This window comes from Coregonus clupeaformis, chromosome 29 (genome assembly GCF_020615455.1).
Source record: "Coregonus clupeaformis isolate EN_2021a chromosome 29, ASM2061545v1, whole genome shotgun sequence".
Lineage (NCBI taxonomy): Eukaryota > Metazoa > Chordata > Actinopteri > Salmoniformes > Salmonidae > Coregonus > Coregonus clupeaformis.
In genome coordinates, this window is record NC_059220.1 from 28,094,236 (window position 1) to 28,110,111 (window position 15,876).

Here is a 15,876-nt window from a genome sequence, read left to right on the forward strand (position 1 = left end):
AGCACAAATAAAGAATAGAGAATTTGGCTCCAACTGCCTCTACTGAAGAAATCTGATCCCTTATCATCCTTCTTTATTTGTTTGGAATCCTGCCACCTATCTGGTACCCTCTACTGAATACATTAGCTCATTTCTCTGAAATCAGCTGACTTGGTGAGAGGGGGAGTACAGTACTGGAGTGGTGACGTGAAGTGGGAGGAGAATGCTGGCCTGTTCCACTATAAAACCTGCAACACTCTTTCTTCTTCTCCATTCCTATGACTGCTGAACTGAAACAAACCATCTCCAGGAGCAGAGGTAAGTTAAAAGGGATGAAAAGATGCTAAGATTTTATTTGAATCTCAAACCGAACACTGAGTACTCGATCACTGGATCACTCGATATGCGTGTTCGCGAGTCAATTGAGTCAATCTTAAACGCTAGTTGTCGAGTCATCGAAAGGCGCAGTGGAAGCCTCTTTATCGAGTGGGCATCCTGCGCTAGTGGTGAAGAGTCGACTCTAAAATAATTGATTCCTCGACTTGTTGCCCGTTGAATCCCGGTGTCGACTCCCATTTCTGGGTGTCAAGCATTGATTCCACTAGGAATCGGCTTCTCGACTCATAAGATTCAGTATTTTTGCAAAGGATGAGACTGAGTAGTTGCCATAGGCTACTTCAAAGAACACCAACTCTCGCATCCACCAGGCAGTGTCAGAACCGTGCAACCAGTAATCAGAAGCTGTTTTGTTTTTTTAAGGGGGTAGATCAGCTTTAATATTGCAGATAGATTGTAACTTCCATCAATGTAATTGTCTGCATCACTTCCAATCCCCCATAAATGTGTTTCTCTTGCATATATATATATATATATATATATATATATATATATATATATATATATATATATATATATATATATATATTCATACATATCCTTAAAAAAAAGATATTTCCCTTTATTACTTTCCAACCCCATCCCTAATTGGAGTAAACTAGTGAACAACAATGCTTAGGCCTCTACTTCCAGCTTATACATACTATATACATTTTATGGACACAGTCAATTTTACAATAATTCTATTTTGTTTGTTTTTACTCCTGAACTTCCTCTACCCTCAACCTCTCCGATCATTTTCATGATGTCCATCCGGTTTGCTTCTATATGCCATATCTTTCTAACTGTGCTCTTTCACAAAAGCTCTCAACCTATAACCTATAGACTTATTATGGACACAGTATGCTTACATTATTAGTTATCTTGTTGTTATTAGTTGTTATTAGTCCCATCCTTCAACTCCATTCAACACCACCCATCTATCTCTTAACACCATCCATATTGGATTTCTATTTGCCATATATTTTCCAACTGTACTGTGATGTTTTACGAAAGTTCTGAACCTTTCTATTCTCATTGTTTCTACAGATTGTAAATTGAAAATAAACATTTTTGCTAAAAGTCTTTATTATATTATTGATCGATTGACTATGACTTTTCAGATCACCCAGTAATGCTATCTGCAGGGTTAGCTCCAGGTAAATATTGCAATCCTTTAGCCATTCCTGGACCTGTGTCCAAAAACAAGCTACAAATGGACAGTACCATTCGCAATGCTTTATTTCACAATTTCTTGGCTTGCAATGTCTTGCATGTTAACTAAAGTAGGGGGCAATCAATGAGTAGGCTATTATACACGCAACAGACTGAAGACTGAACACACATCTTTCATAGAGAAGAGATTGAGAAAGAGCAGGCGAGCCAGTGAGGGAGAGAGAGGAGGGGCAGGCAGACAGACAGACAGTTGGAACCAAGCGCATAGGCTATATCTTGGTAATTAGTATCTCGCAATGTTGTCTTGCAATGCCTCATAAATTCATCAAAAGTATATTAAAGTAAAGACAGTGGTGGAAAAAGTACTCAGTTTTCATACTTGAGTAACAGTAAAGATACCTTAATAGAAAATGACTAAAGTAAAAGTGAAAGTCACCCAGAAAAATACTACTTGAGTAAAAGTCTAAAAGTATCTGGTTTTAAATGTACTTAAGTACAGTGGTGGAAAAACTATTAAATTGTCATACTTGAGTAAAAGTACAAAGTTAAAGTAAATACTATACATAAAATTCCATATATTCAGCAAACCAGACGGCACAATTGTTTTATTTTTATTTTTATTTACGGTCAGCCAGGGGCACACTCCAACACTCAGACATAATTTACAAACACAGTATTTGTGTTTAGTGAGTCCGCCAGATCAGAGGCAGTAGGGATGACAACGGGTTATATTGATAGGTGCGCTAATTGGTACTTTTTGGTGTCAGGGTAAATGGTTTAAAAGTACTTTTTGGTGTCAGTACTTTTTAGTGTCAGAAAAAATGTGTGGAGTAAAAAGTACATTATTTTCTTTAGGAATGTAGTGGAGTACAAGTAAAAGTTGTCAAAAATACAAGTAGTAAAGTACAGATACCCCCCAAAAATACTTAAGTAGTACTTTAAAGTATTTTACTTAAGTACTTTACACCACTGAGTATAGATTAGGCTATCAATGAGTATGGCTAAGCTATTATATAGCCTTTCTTTAGCTAATGGATAAAGGTTTATTGGAAGGCTTATTTGGTCTTCAAGCCTAACATTTCACGAAGCTATAATGTAATTAGCCTACTTGTTCAGTAATTAAAGTTGGAAATTCAAACATTGCATATTGTAAAATACATTTTAAATGCAACAGCATATTAATCAGCTACCAATATATATTTTTTTAATACACAACTGTCTTGTATAGCCTACCTGAACCTGCATGAACATGAGCCTTCCTCACGCTCTCATCCAGCTTGGATAGAAAGTTGTTGTGCATAAAACCAATCTATTAATGCCAAATAATACAGCCTAGTCTCAGAGCATTTCATATTATTCTGTACGTAAATCTGAGACACTCCATTTTGTATGATATGTTACGTTTGGTATGGCTACATAAGACAGATGGTTACTTAAGGCAAAAACAAAAGTAGGGTGGCAGGTCGGGGTGGATCGGTAGGCATATAACGCAAATGTCTAGCAATCCAAAGGTTGTGAGTTCAAATCTCATCATGGAAAACGAGTATAGCAACCCAAATATTGATAGTTTGAATCTCATCATGGACAAGTTTTGCTAATTAGAAACTTTTCAACTACTTACTACTTTTGATCTACTTTGCAACTACTTAGCATGTTAGCAAACCCTTCCCCTAACCCTAACCTTAACCCTTTTAGCTAACCCTTTCCCTAACCCTAACCCTTTTAGCTAACCCTTCACCTAACCCTAACCTTAACCCTTTAACCTAACTCTTAAACTTAACCCTAACCTTAACCCTAACCCCTAACTCTAACCCCTAGCCTAGCTAATGTTAGCGAGCTAGCTAACATAAGCAACCTAGCTAGAATTCGTAACATATCATACGTTTTGCAAATTTGTAACATAACATACGTTTTGCAAATTTGTAACATATTGTAATGACCTGACTAGATCATAAAAGAACAACTGTCCAGACAGAGGATTGAGTTTACGAATGGACGGTTTATTAAACCAACTTTACACAGGCTACTGTTTGGCCGTAGCCCACGCCAAATAAATGAAAGATAACCCACAAGCCAATCGCGACCTTCTCTTGTGAAGCCCAGACGTAAAAAGAGAGAGAACAAAGGCTAAACCTGGTCTTAACTTCCAATGCTCCATCCCCCTGCCCAACCCCCTCCACGCCACTCCGCCAACCGCCAGGATGCCCGGCATCAGAACATTCCAGGCATTCCCGTGATTGGCAGATAGCAGGTTGATTGACATGTCGGACCCCGCGAACACTGGGTACTGGTAGGTACAACACAACCATCTACTAGCCTAACACATAACACACAGCTGTCTGTGCGGGTCGCTACACAGCCCCCCACCACAAAGTCCCTCGTCCCCGAGGGAACAAACAAAGTCTCTGAAGCGACCCGGAGGTCTCCTTTGCCTGCGTGGCTGTGATGGCCGCAGAGTGCCCCTCTGGGAACCAGGGGATGAAGGCAAGGACATGGGGGACAAGGAAGCGGGAACGGGTAATACAGTCCGTGGCTCTGGGGAACCACGTGGTGACACAGGGGGAGTGGGCTGTCTGGAGCCTTGTCTGTGGCACCTGGGGGTGGGTGCCTGGAGAATGTCATTGCCAGCGAGGGGAATTGTGGGGGTTCCTGGGGTTTGGGGAGAAGAGGCCCCTCTATATGGGGCTAACCTGTCCCGGTGCAGTGTCACCTTTCTCCCCCTGGGAGGAAGCTGCACCCGGTAAACAACCTCCCCTACCCTCTCCAGGACACTGCAGGGTCCCACCCAGTGACTGTCCAACTTGGGGCATCTGCCTTTTTTCCTTAGCGGGCTGTAGACCCAGACCAGCTCCCCCAGCCACAAAGTGCCTTCCCCGGGTGTGCACGTCATAGTTCCTCTTCTGCCTCACACCTGCATTCAGCAGCTGCTCTCTGGCGAAGGTGTGGGCTGTCTCCAGGCGGTCCTGGAGTCTCCGGGCATACTCCGGCCCCGGGGAAACATGAGGGCTATCCAGGGGCCGACCAAACGCCATCTCCGCAGGGGTACGGATCTCTCCCCCAGCATGAGGAGGGCAGGTGTGCAGGAGGTGGAGTCTTGGACAGCGGAGCGGCATGCCATGAGGACCATAGGCAGGTGCTTGTCCCAGTCACGCTGGTGTTTGGAAGAGACGATGGCCAGCTGCTGTCCAAGCGTTTTTGTTGAAGCGCTCCACAAGGCCATCACTTTGAGGATGGAGAGGAGTAGTGCGGGTCTTGTGCATACCCAGCCTCTCACACATGGTGGCGAACACACGGGACTCAAAGTTTCTGCCTTGGTCGCTGTGGATGGACTCTGCAGCTCCAAACCTGCTGAACATCCCCGCTGTCAGGGCGTCGACGATGGTCTCTGCCTCCTGGTCAGGCAGAGCATAGGCCTCGGGCCATTTTGTGAAATAGTCCATGGCCGTGAGCACCCAGCGGTTTCCACTGTCTGTGGTGGGGAACGGCCCAACTACATCCACTCCCACCCTCTCCATGGGAGCCCCCCACTGGGAACTGTTGGAGCTGAGCATGAGAGCGGCCTGGGGGCCCTTTCTCACTGTGCAGTTGTCACAGCGGCGGCAAAAGTATTCCACATCCCTCTTGTGCTGCCCCCAGTAAAAGCCCTGACGGAGGCGGCGCAGTGTTTTTGTGACCCCAAAGTGTCCAGTCCCCACCCCCCATGAGTACTCTGGAGCACAGCCTCCCGCAATGCTTTTGGGACCACCACCTGCCACCTCACCTCCCCGTAGCTGACTCCTTCCATGCCCGCTGTAACACGCCATCAGCCAGCCGCAGTCGCTCAAACTTTGACCACAACCCTTTGGTCGCGAGTGAGAGCGCTGTCACCTCTTCCCATGGTGGCCTCACCTGCGCCTCTACCCACTGTAGCACTGGTTGTAGGTCTGTGTCCCGTCCCTGCTACTGCCCCCATTCAGCCACGTCGACAGTCTGCAGCTCACAGCAGACAGGCCCGCCGCCCGACACACTGTGGCACAGACCCCCTCCTCTGCACACAGCTCTCTCTCCCGTCCCTCTCTCCGTTCACAGTGGCGGCAGCCGTCTGCAGTACAGGGCCGACGGGACATGGCGTCGGCGTTGGAGTGGCGTGCCCCTGCCCTGTGCACCACCGTGAAGTCATACGGCTGAAGCTCCTCCAACCAGCGTGCCACCTGCCCCTCTGGCTCTCTGAAAGACATGAGCCACTGGAGAGCAGAGTGGTCAGTCCTTACAGTAAAGGGCAGACCACCCAGGTAGTACTTGAAGTGTTTGACGGAAGCCACAACAGCCAAGAGCTCCCGCCCGGGTGACACAGTAGCGGCGCTCATGTTTGTCAAATGTTTTGCTGAAGTACGCCACCGCTCTCTCCCCCTCTGGCCCCACCTGGGCCAGCACCCCACCCATGCCCACATTGCTCGCGTCTGTGTCCAGGATAAAGGGCAATGTGAGGTCAGGGGGCGAGCACGGGGGCCTCGATCAGTGCACGTTTGAGGGTGTTGAACGCCTCCTCACACTCCACTGTCCAAGTGAAAGCCTTGTCCTTCGGCAGCAGGCGGTTCAGTGGAGCAGCAACGCTTGAGAAGCCCCGTACAAACCTCCTGTAGTACGAGGCCAGGCCCAGGAAGCTCTTCAGCTGACGCTGGTCGGTGGGGGTGGGCCAGTCTCTGACAGCCGCTACCTTGTCCTCCATGGTGCTGATCCCCTCCTACCCCACTCGGTGGTCGGGAGAGGTTGTGTTTTCTCTAGCAGGAGGTAAGCTTGGCTTCTTATATGGTGTTGAGTAAAGCTTAAACCATGTATTTAGACTGTAGGTAGGTATTGTAGTTAGGTATTATAGGTAGTTTACTCAGGTAGTTATTGTAGGTTATTGTAGGTAATTATTGTAGGTAAGGACTGTATTCGGCGGACCCCGGCGAAGCACGAGGCTAGCTTACCCACTACTTGGACCAACAAAGCTAGCTAGCTAGCTAGCGGGTAGCTACTGGTAACTTTTAGCAACAGTGGTTAGAGGGTCTGTCTCCCTGCACCCCCACCAAAGCCCCAGCTGAAGCCCCAGCCCACACCAGCTCCCTCTCCAAAGCCATCTCCAAGGCTACCTGCAATGACTCAGGATGAGCCAGCTGGGTCTGTATGCGCAGCTCCGTAGGAGAGAGCGCCTGTATGAACTGGTCCCGTGCTAGCTCGCTCTGCACGGAGGGGGGCATGTGAGCATATGCCCGCCGAGAGAGGCTCTCAATGTCATTAGCTAGCACCCGTAGAGGCTATCCAGGCTGCCTGCGTCTATTACTCAGTTCGGAGCGCAGTAGCCCGGGCTGTACACACTGTCCATAGCGCCTCCTCAGTGCTCCCACTAAAACACCATAATCAAGTCTGTCCTCGGGGCTAATCAATATCAAACAGGCCAGAGCTTCATCCGTGAGGCATAAAGCCAACTGCAGTGCCCTATCTTCATCCGACCACCCCCTAAAATGAGCTAACAGTTCAAACTGAGCATGAAAAGCTTCCCAATCCGCCTTACCGGAATACTTCGGGGTCTTAACGGATACGGACGCAGCCGGGAAATGGGCGCCGCCATGTTTGTTTACATCCTGAGCCCCAGATTCCTCGTCCCGCCGCTGTCGACGTCACCCCTTCGGTCCGCCCACCAGAATCCGCGCGAAACACAGTCGACGAAGCACTCATGCCCGCTTCAGCCGCCATCACTCTAACGTCCTCCCTCAAGCGGCCTCTGGGCTCCGATGCCCTGGCGATCTCCTCAGCCAGAACCCCCGACGTCCATGCACACGCACCTCCTTGGCCATAATCGTCCCCTACCTCCACCTTCACTTTCGGATTCCCTCGAAGCATCTTCAACCCCCGTTCTCACCTACGGTAGCTAGCCACAGAAGTCAGCTAGCTAGCTGGCTAACTTTTATCAAAGTTTTTACTTCTGACACCAATGTAATGACCTGACTAGATCATAAAAGAACAACTGTCCAGACAGAGGATTGAGTTTACGAATGGACGGTTTATTAAACCAACTTTACACAGGCTACTGTTTGGCCGTAGCCCACGCCAAATAAATGAAAGATAACCCACAAGCCAATCGCGACCTTCTCTTGTGAAGCCCAGACGTAAAAAGAGAGAGAACAAAGGCTAAACCTGGTCTTAACTTCCAATGCTCCATCCCCCTGCCCAACCCCCCTCCACGCCACTCCGCCAACCGCCAGGATGCCCGGCATCAGAACATTCCAGGCATTCCCGTGATTGGCAGATAGCAGGTTGATTGACATGTCGGACCCCGCGAACACTGGGTACTGGTAGGTACAACACAACCATCTACTAGCCTAACACATAACACACAGCTGTCTGTGCGGGTCGCTACAATATAATACAAATTGTAATTCGTAACATATCATACAAAATGGGTGATGAAATCCACAAATTAATACATACCATACGAAACATAACGCATTATACCAAATGGAGGGCAAATGTACATACATAATAATAAGAAATGCTCTGAGACCAGGTTGAATAATAGTCAGTCCACCCACAAAACCCTAATTTACTAGAGATTGTTTCAATATGCAGTGTAGACTACAATCTATAGCTATATACCGTAATTAGCTGCAATTTATACACTTTTTTTATAAAAAATTACATATTAAATAAATAACCTAACAATGAGGCAAAAAGTAGTCGGCTTGAGGATACATTCAGCCTCTATTTATTGTAGAACTCAGTGGGTTTTCTCTGGCTAATAGTTTATATAGATGGGCTGGAATATTCAAGGTAAATTAAATCAAATTAAATTAAATGCAATTTGAGTGACTCCCCTGTGTCATGTAAAAATCTTCCCCGCGTGAAATAGGCACCTAAGCGGAGAAGTTGAGCCTCGCGCTTCTAAGCTCTTAGTTGGTACGGAAATAGACCGACTAGGCTGTTTACTTTCTGCATCGACGTCGGGAATATGCCTCGCGAATTTGGTTAGAGTTTGGAAAACCTTTCGTTTCTCGCGAGAGAACTTCAGCAAAATCGAAAATGAAAAGAAAAACGAAAACGAAAGCGAACGGAATGAGGCTGCTCAGTCTGTTAGAACGGTTGAGATCCACTGTGTTGTATTTTTCTACATCAACAGATCTTTCAGAAATCGACAGAGGAAGGAGCAAGTCTTCTGAAATCACATTGCTGGGTTTGTGTGTTTGACTGAGAATCCTCCAGTTTCAAGAATTTAAAAGCGACAACATCAACATGGGTACGCTTTATTTATCAATTACTCTGCATAAAATTGGGACGTATTTGCAGAAATACTTAAGTAATTTCTTAAAGTATTTCTAGTATTTGGCATATTGTTAGCTAGTAGCCCTTCTCCGTACATGGCATTGGGTTCTCGAGAGCTAATAGGCCCTTTTCACGATGACGTCATCTAACTTCCGCCTTTCCGCGTAGCAGGTTAACTTCACTTCCGTTCGCCCGTAACCTGAGACTTCTCAACGAAAATACAACTGTTGACCACTAACTAGCAAGCTAGCTACTTGAAGAAATTCCAAAAGGTACGTTTAAGTTAAATTAGTAAAGTTAAGAGTAATAATGTTTACGTATATGCAATGGTTTGTAACTTGCTAACGTTATTGTTAATTCATAATTGTTCACTGCCTTAGTTACTTAAAAGTGGGCTAACGTTAGCTAACAACAACTTAGTACCAGATACCGATAACGTTAAAAGGTAGCGTTACATTGCTGCCTGGCTGTAATGTAACAAGTTTACTTAGCTAGCTATCTAACCCTTTGTTAGGCAGTTAGTTTATTCATGAATGTATAGTAACTCACCTATTCAAATACTGTTGTGCATGATAGCTAGATAAATATTGATTCCTGGTCAAAGCTGAATGTTAATTTAGCTGTTTCTTTTCTCCCGGTGTCTGTATCGCAACAGTATCCCATCCAACACCGAAGCATGGCACAATCTTCGAGAAGATGCTATTGCAGTGTACCATTTTGTTCAAACAACAAACAGAAATTCCCGTATCTGAGTTTTCACGATTTCCCTGTTGATGGAGAAATACGTGCCCGTTGGGTGAGGGCGATCAGGAGAGATGAGGGACCAAGTTTTAAGATTCTTCGTGGGAGCACCTTTGTTTGCAGTCAGCACTTTCCCCCTGAGGATAGATACACATCGGCCAGTGGACGGATCCGTATTAAACAGGGATCAGTGCCGTCTAGATTCCACTGGAATGATTGGGGTAAGGATAGGTAGACAGCGTTAAACGTAATACTACTGTAATCCAATAATATATTACTTGTACAAAATGTTTAATAATTTAATCCTGATGCAATATAGCTGCTACATTTTGTCATTTTAGGGACTGAAAAGTGATTACCAAAATGTATCATGACAAGCATATTACGTCGTTAAGTCGTATTGGTGGCAGATGTGAAAGGGACTGGGTGAACTCCATAATGATGTGCTACTAGCTAAGCGTTCCTAAGCGACACCGGATGTAAACATAACCTGCATCGCGGCAGAACGGAAGTTGTCTGACGTCACGTGAAAAGGGCCTATTCTTAGCCAACTGCATTAACCTTACCAAAATGTGCACATCTGCTCTTATTGGTTGCCCTGGACAGAATACATATTTTTTATTTAACCTCTGTTTAACTAGGCAAATCTGTTCTATCCGGGGCTAGGAGTCCCTATGCATTACTAATGTTCAGGCACATTGACAGCCTACAACAGGGATTGTACACAAATGTAGTAGCCAACACTTCAGCTTTCATGTTGTGGGGCACTGCATTGTGACTGAGTCTGACCCCAGATTAACCTTGGTGTTTGTGTGCATATGTTTCGGGTTCTGTGTTGGTGGTCACTAGCTTCCACAGCCACAAAGTCATAAACGCCTATTTCTACAATTTCTCTTCTTAAAATGTGATTTTAAACCGAACCTTAACTCAAACCACACTGCTAACCTTATGCCTAACCACATTTTTGTGTTCATGCATTTTTACAATATAACCAATTTTGACATTGGCTTTGGAATCTAGTGGAAACCCTGTTTTGGGGGTTTCAAAAGATGAATTTCCATGATCTGGAAAGAAAGTGGACACAAGTATAGGCTACTTATTCTTCTTGATTGTCATTTAGCTCCTTATGGAAACATTATGAAGGTAGAAACAAGTGGTGCTTCCTGGGAGACCGCAAAGGCTGATGGGAAACATTTCAACGGTATGCACTTTCAGGGTAGTCACTCACAAATATTCAATACAATATTCATATATTCAATTTCATAAAAAAGCTAATTTTTTTAAAAACTGTTTTCCTAAAGGGGTGCCTGCATCTCACAACATGGCAGAGCATGACCTTGCTGCCATGAACAAGTACAAGGGTCTCATAATGAAGGTGGCAAAGAGGAATGGAGTGGAGCCAGCTGTCATCTGTGGCATCATTTCAAGAGAGTCCCGGGCTGGGAAAGGACTGGACAAGCATGGCAGGGAGGACTATGGCAAGGCCTTCGGGCTTATGCAGGTAGGCACATGTTTGACGGAATAATGAGTAGCTTCATTTTTAATAGAAATTGTATCTTATTTATTCCCTTCCTTAGGTCAAATGTTGACATTATATTTGATAATTGCTCAATAAAGCTAAAATTGAGCTTCTCATTATTTTCCAGATTATCCATTCTTGTTTCGCCACATTTTACTGTACAATGTAAGTGGTGTCCATTGATTTCTATAAATGTATCACACATTTTTACAGATTGACACTACCCCACCCCCGAGCGGTGGTGGCCACACTCCAAAGGGGGAATGGGACAGTGAGGAGCATCTCCAACAAGGCACTGAAATTCTGATTGAGTTCATCAAAAGAATCCAGAAGAAATTCTGTTCATGGACCAAGGAGCAGCAACTGAAAGGTAATAATATTTTATTCTGAGAGTTTGATAGAAATAATGAATACACCTACAGTGGGGAAAAAAAGTATTTAGTCAGCCACCAATTGTGCAAGTTCTCCCACTTAAAAAGATGAGAGAGGCCTGTAATTATCATCATAGGTACACGTCAACTATGACAGACAAATTGAGAAAAAAAATCCAGAAAATCACATTATAGGATTTTTAATGAATTTATTTGCAAATGATGGTGGAAAATAAGTATTTGGTCACCTACAAACAAGCAAGATTTCTGGCTCTCACAGACCTGTAACTTCTTATTTAAGAGGCTCCTCTGTCCTCCACTTGTTACCTGTATTAATGGCACCTGTTTGAACTTGTTATCAGTATAAAAGACACCTGTCCAGAACCTCAAACAGTCACACTCCAAACTCCACTATGGCCAAGACCAAAGAGCTGTCAAAGGACACCAGAAACAAAATTGTAGACCTGCACCAGGCTGGGAAGACTGAATCTGCAATAGGTAAGCAGCTTGGTTTGAAAAAATCAACTGTGGGAGCAATTATTAGGAAATGGAAGACATACAAGACCACTGATAATCTCCCTCGATCTGGGGCTCCACGCAAGATCTCACCCCGTGGGGTCAAAATGATCACAAGAACAGTGAGCAAAAATCCCAGAACCACACGGGGGGGACCTAGTGAATGACCTGCAGAGAGTTGGGACCAAAGTAACAAAGCCTACCATCAGTAACACACTACGCCGCCAGGGACTCAAATCCTGCAGTGCCAGACGTGTCCCCCTGCTTAAGCCAGTACATGTCCAGGCCCGTCTGAAGTTTGATAGAGTGCATTTGGATGATCCAGAAGAGGATTGGGAAAATGTCATATGGTCAGATGAAACCAAAATAGAACTTTTTGGTAAAAACTCAACTCGTCGTATTTGGAGGACAAAGAATGCTGAGTTGCATCCAAAGAACACCATACCTACTGTGAAGCATGGGGGTGGAAACATCATGCTTTGGGGCTGTTTTTCTGCAAAGGGACCAGGACGACTGATCCGTGTAAAGGAAAGAATGAATGAGGCCATGTATCGTGAGATTTTGAGTGAAAACCTCCTTCCATCAGCAAGGGCATTGAAGATGAAACGTGGCTGGGTCTTTCAGCATGACAATGATCCCAAACACACTGCCCGGGCAACGAAGGAGTGGCTTCGTAAGAAGCATTTCAAGGTCCTGGAATGGCCTAGCCAGTCTCCAGATATCAACCCCATAGAAAATCTTTGGAGGGAGTTGAAAGTCCGTGTTGCCCAGCGACAGCCCCAAAACATCACTGCTCTAGAGGAGATCTGCATGGAGGAATGGGCAAAAATACCAGCAACAGTGTGTGAAAACCTTGTGAAGACTTACAGAAAATGTTTGACCTGTGTCATTGCCAACAAAGGGTATATAACAAAGTATTGAGAAACTTTTGTCATTGACCAAATACTTATTTTCCACCATAATTTGCAAATAAATTAATTAAAAATCCTACAATGTGATTTTCTGGAAAAAAAATTCTCATTTTGTCTGTCATAGTTGACGTGTACCTATGATGAAAATTACAGGCCTCTCTCATCTTTTTAAGTGGGAGAACTTGCACAATTGGTGGCTGACTAAATACTTTTTTCCCCCACTGTATTTCAATTGAATATGCAACTGTTGCAATATGTTGTTTACCCAGGGGGAATAGCAGCCTACAATAAGGGAGAAGACTGTGTAAAGTCATATGAGGAAGTGGACGCTAAGACCACTGAAATGGACTACTCCAATGATGTTGTTGCCAGAGCTCAGTGGTTCTACAGACATGGTTATGGTGAAAAAAGTAAATAACCTTTATTAACCATTATACACATGTTGAAAATGATAAATACACCAAATAATAAATACATTGTGTGGTTCAACTTCAAACAGTCTCATCCAAGTTTCTTCTGTAGTTGAGTCTTTCAGCAACCTCTTATGGTTGATGCCAAACATAGTCACAAATTTAGTTTATAAAAAAAAATGCTGATGCTATAATGTACTGAAAATCAAAAATTGTAGTTCATTGTATGTACTTTATTTTCTTCCCTATTTAGAAAACGGTGGCATTATAGTTGCAGCTGCAGCGACAGCTGTAGTGGGAGGAGGTATCATAATTTTATCAGCATTAACATTGTACTTTATCAAATAACTTTTGATAACTTTTCATGAAGTAGAATGTTTCTATATTGTCTTGATAGTATAGATTTTTTAGTGGTTGATTTAGTTAGAAAACTATAATTTACAAACAATTATATAAATGTAAAAGTATCAACCACTCTTAATGAGGTTGACTGGGTATTAAAATGTTTGTATGCTTGGCCTTACAGTTTGTGCTGTTGCCCTGGCACCACTAGCCCTGACAGCGATCGGGTTTGGTGCTGGCGGGATTGTAGCTGGATCAACAGCAGCAAGCATGATGTCTGCCGCGGCCGTAGCCAATGGAGGTGGGGTAGCAGCAGGGAGTCTTGTTGCTGTTCTACAGTCAGCAGGTAAAGATCGAACCAAAGATAAACAAAGATACAATATTTCAATGCCAATGAGTTATGAATAAAACCATTAAAAGCTAAGATAATGGCGGAGTTTCTAACTGTTACATACTCATATGACTGAACAGAATGGATCATAGATTGTTTTTTTGCTTTCTTTACTTTAATGTATTGGATGTTTGTAGATCTCAGATGTGAGAGAGGCTGTGACAGACATTGTGTGGTCTTCCTCCAGGTGCCGTAGGGCTCTCGGGAACGGCCGCGGCGATTGTGGGAAGTGTGGGAGGAGCCGTTGGTGGAGCAGTGGGAGGATCTGTGGGATGGCTGAAAAAAAAGTTTTTTTAAATGTTCCATAGAGGCTTTGAAGAACACCTGTCAGTACTGCAATACACCCTCACATTGTTGATACTGCGTGCTTAAAGTATTCTACTTGTCAACTGAATATTTAAAATTCCATTGCAATTCTGCCGTTATGAAAACTAGGTTTTCTGTAGGAAAGTCTAAAGTTCTCTGTGAGGATTGTTCCTAATTTAGCAGTTAAAATGGAATTGAAATTGGCTCAGTGGTTCTACAGCCATGGTTATGGGGAAAAAAGTAAATAACTGTTATTAAACTTTATAGACATGTTGAAAATGATGAATACACCAAATAATAATTACATTGTGTTGTTCAACTTCAAACAGTCTCATCCAAGTTTCTTCTGTAGTTGAATCTTTCAGCAACTTGTCATTGCGCAATATAATTAAATATTTGTCTTATTTTCTGAACTTTGGGATTGGATGTGTTGTTTTAGTTGACTGTCTTGGTGGGACTATGCCTGTTCTATAAGTACATTAGCATAGCGTGGGCAGTGGTATGCCAGCTCAGTGGTATGCCAGTTTTACTATGCATAGCTCATTTGTCCCCCTCAAGGTAATGATCACAATGGATCTCTGTAATTCACCATTACACAGACCTAACACCATAGAGATCCTATTATATTCTTCAAGTATTCTTATTTCTAATTCTATGCTTAACACACCCATTTATCACACTGAGCTGTGGAGCTGTGATTTATGAAGCCAATAGTACGTTTAGTCTATGAGCAGCTCAGAGGTTGTTTTGGTCTTTAATTGGAATGTGAAGCTCTGTAATGTTCTCTTTAGCAGCTACAGCATGGGGCACACCCCTCTGTACATGGGGAGATGTTATGAACTACACTGAATTTAGAAAACACTGACACGGTCAGATGGCTTATAACAGCAGTATTTTATGATGGTGGTTGTATTATGTTTTTAGTATACTTAGCTATGTGTGCTGTTTTTACACTACTGCAACTGAATTACTCAGCAATGGGCAATAAAGAATGTCTGAATAAGTGCTTGACTTGGGCCAGAGCTGTCCGGAGCGCCTTACCGGCACCTACATTTGTTGGGGGAATTGTGTACCGGCTCCTCTATAAAACAAAGACGCCTATTGCCGGCCCAGATTCAAACACTCAGGCAGAAAAGGTTAATCAAAGCTGAATGAAAGCGGGATCTGCATTGAATAGCAATGGAGAGTGGGCATTCATTTCCTGATTCTGCTTTTCTAACGTTTATTTGCCGCTAGTCTATGGCCTTGTTAGAGAGCATCAAAACGACTGCAGGTGACTGCCGACTGATCTACAAATCACCTTTCATCATAAATAATGACTTATTATTTGTAGATCAGTAAGTCAGTCACAATATACCCATGATGCATTGCGGTTTTGATCCTCTCGAACACGGCCTGTGAATCTGTGCGTGACACTAGGCTGGTCGAGATTGAACCAGCCTGAATGCGCATGATGCGCTGTTCCAAGTTCTCAAATTAGGGTTTGTAAGATCATGAAAAGTCATGGAAATTAGTTAAATCATTTTTGTTAATGTAATCTATGAAGGCACACTTTTAA

General features: G+C 43.8%; 1 protein-coding gene across 2 annotated transcripts; it reads left to right on the forward strand.

The window, feature by feature from the left end:
• Nucleotides 1-263: 263 nt before the first annotated feature.
• Nucleotides 264-15,272, forward strand: LOC121544990 (lysozyme g-like). Of its 2 annotated transcripts, XM_041855290.2 has the most exons (9): nt 264-297; nt 8,669-8,785; nt 10,673-10,753; nt 10,854-11,053; nt 11,285-11,441; nt 13,139-13,279; nt 13,533-13,583; nt 13,806-13,967; nt 14,200-15,272. In XM_041855290.2, the coding sequence occupies exons 2-9, from the start codon at nt 8,782-8,784 to the stop codon at nt 14,307-14,309; spliced, it is 906 nt and encodes a 301-aa protein (XP_041711224.1). In that variant the 5' UTR covers nt 264-297; nt 8,669-8,781; the 3' UTR covers nt 14,310-15,272. The 2 variants fall into 2 exon arrangements, with proteins under 2 accessions (XP_041711224.1, XP_041711225.1); XM_041855291.2 differs by lacking the exons at nt 264-297; nt 8,669-8,785 and adding an exon at nt 9,739-9,773.
• The last annotated feature ends 604 nt before the right edge of the window (nt 15,273-15,876 follow it).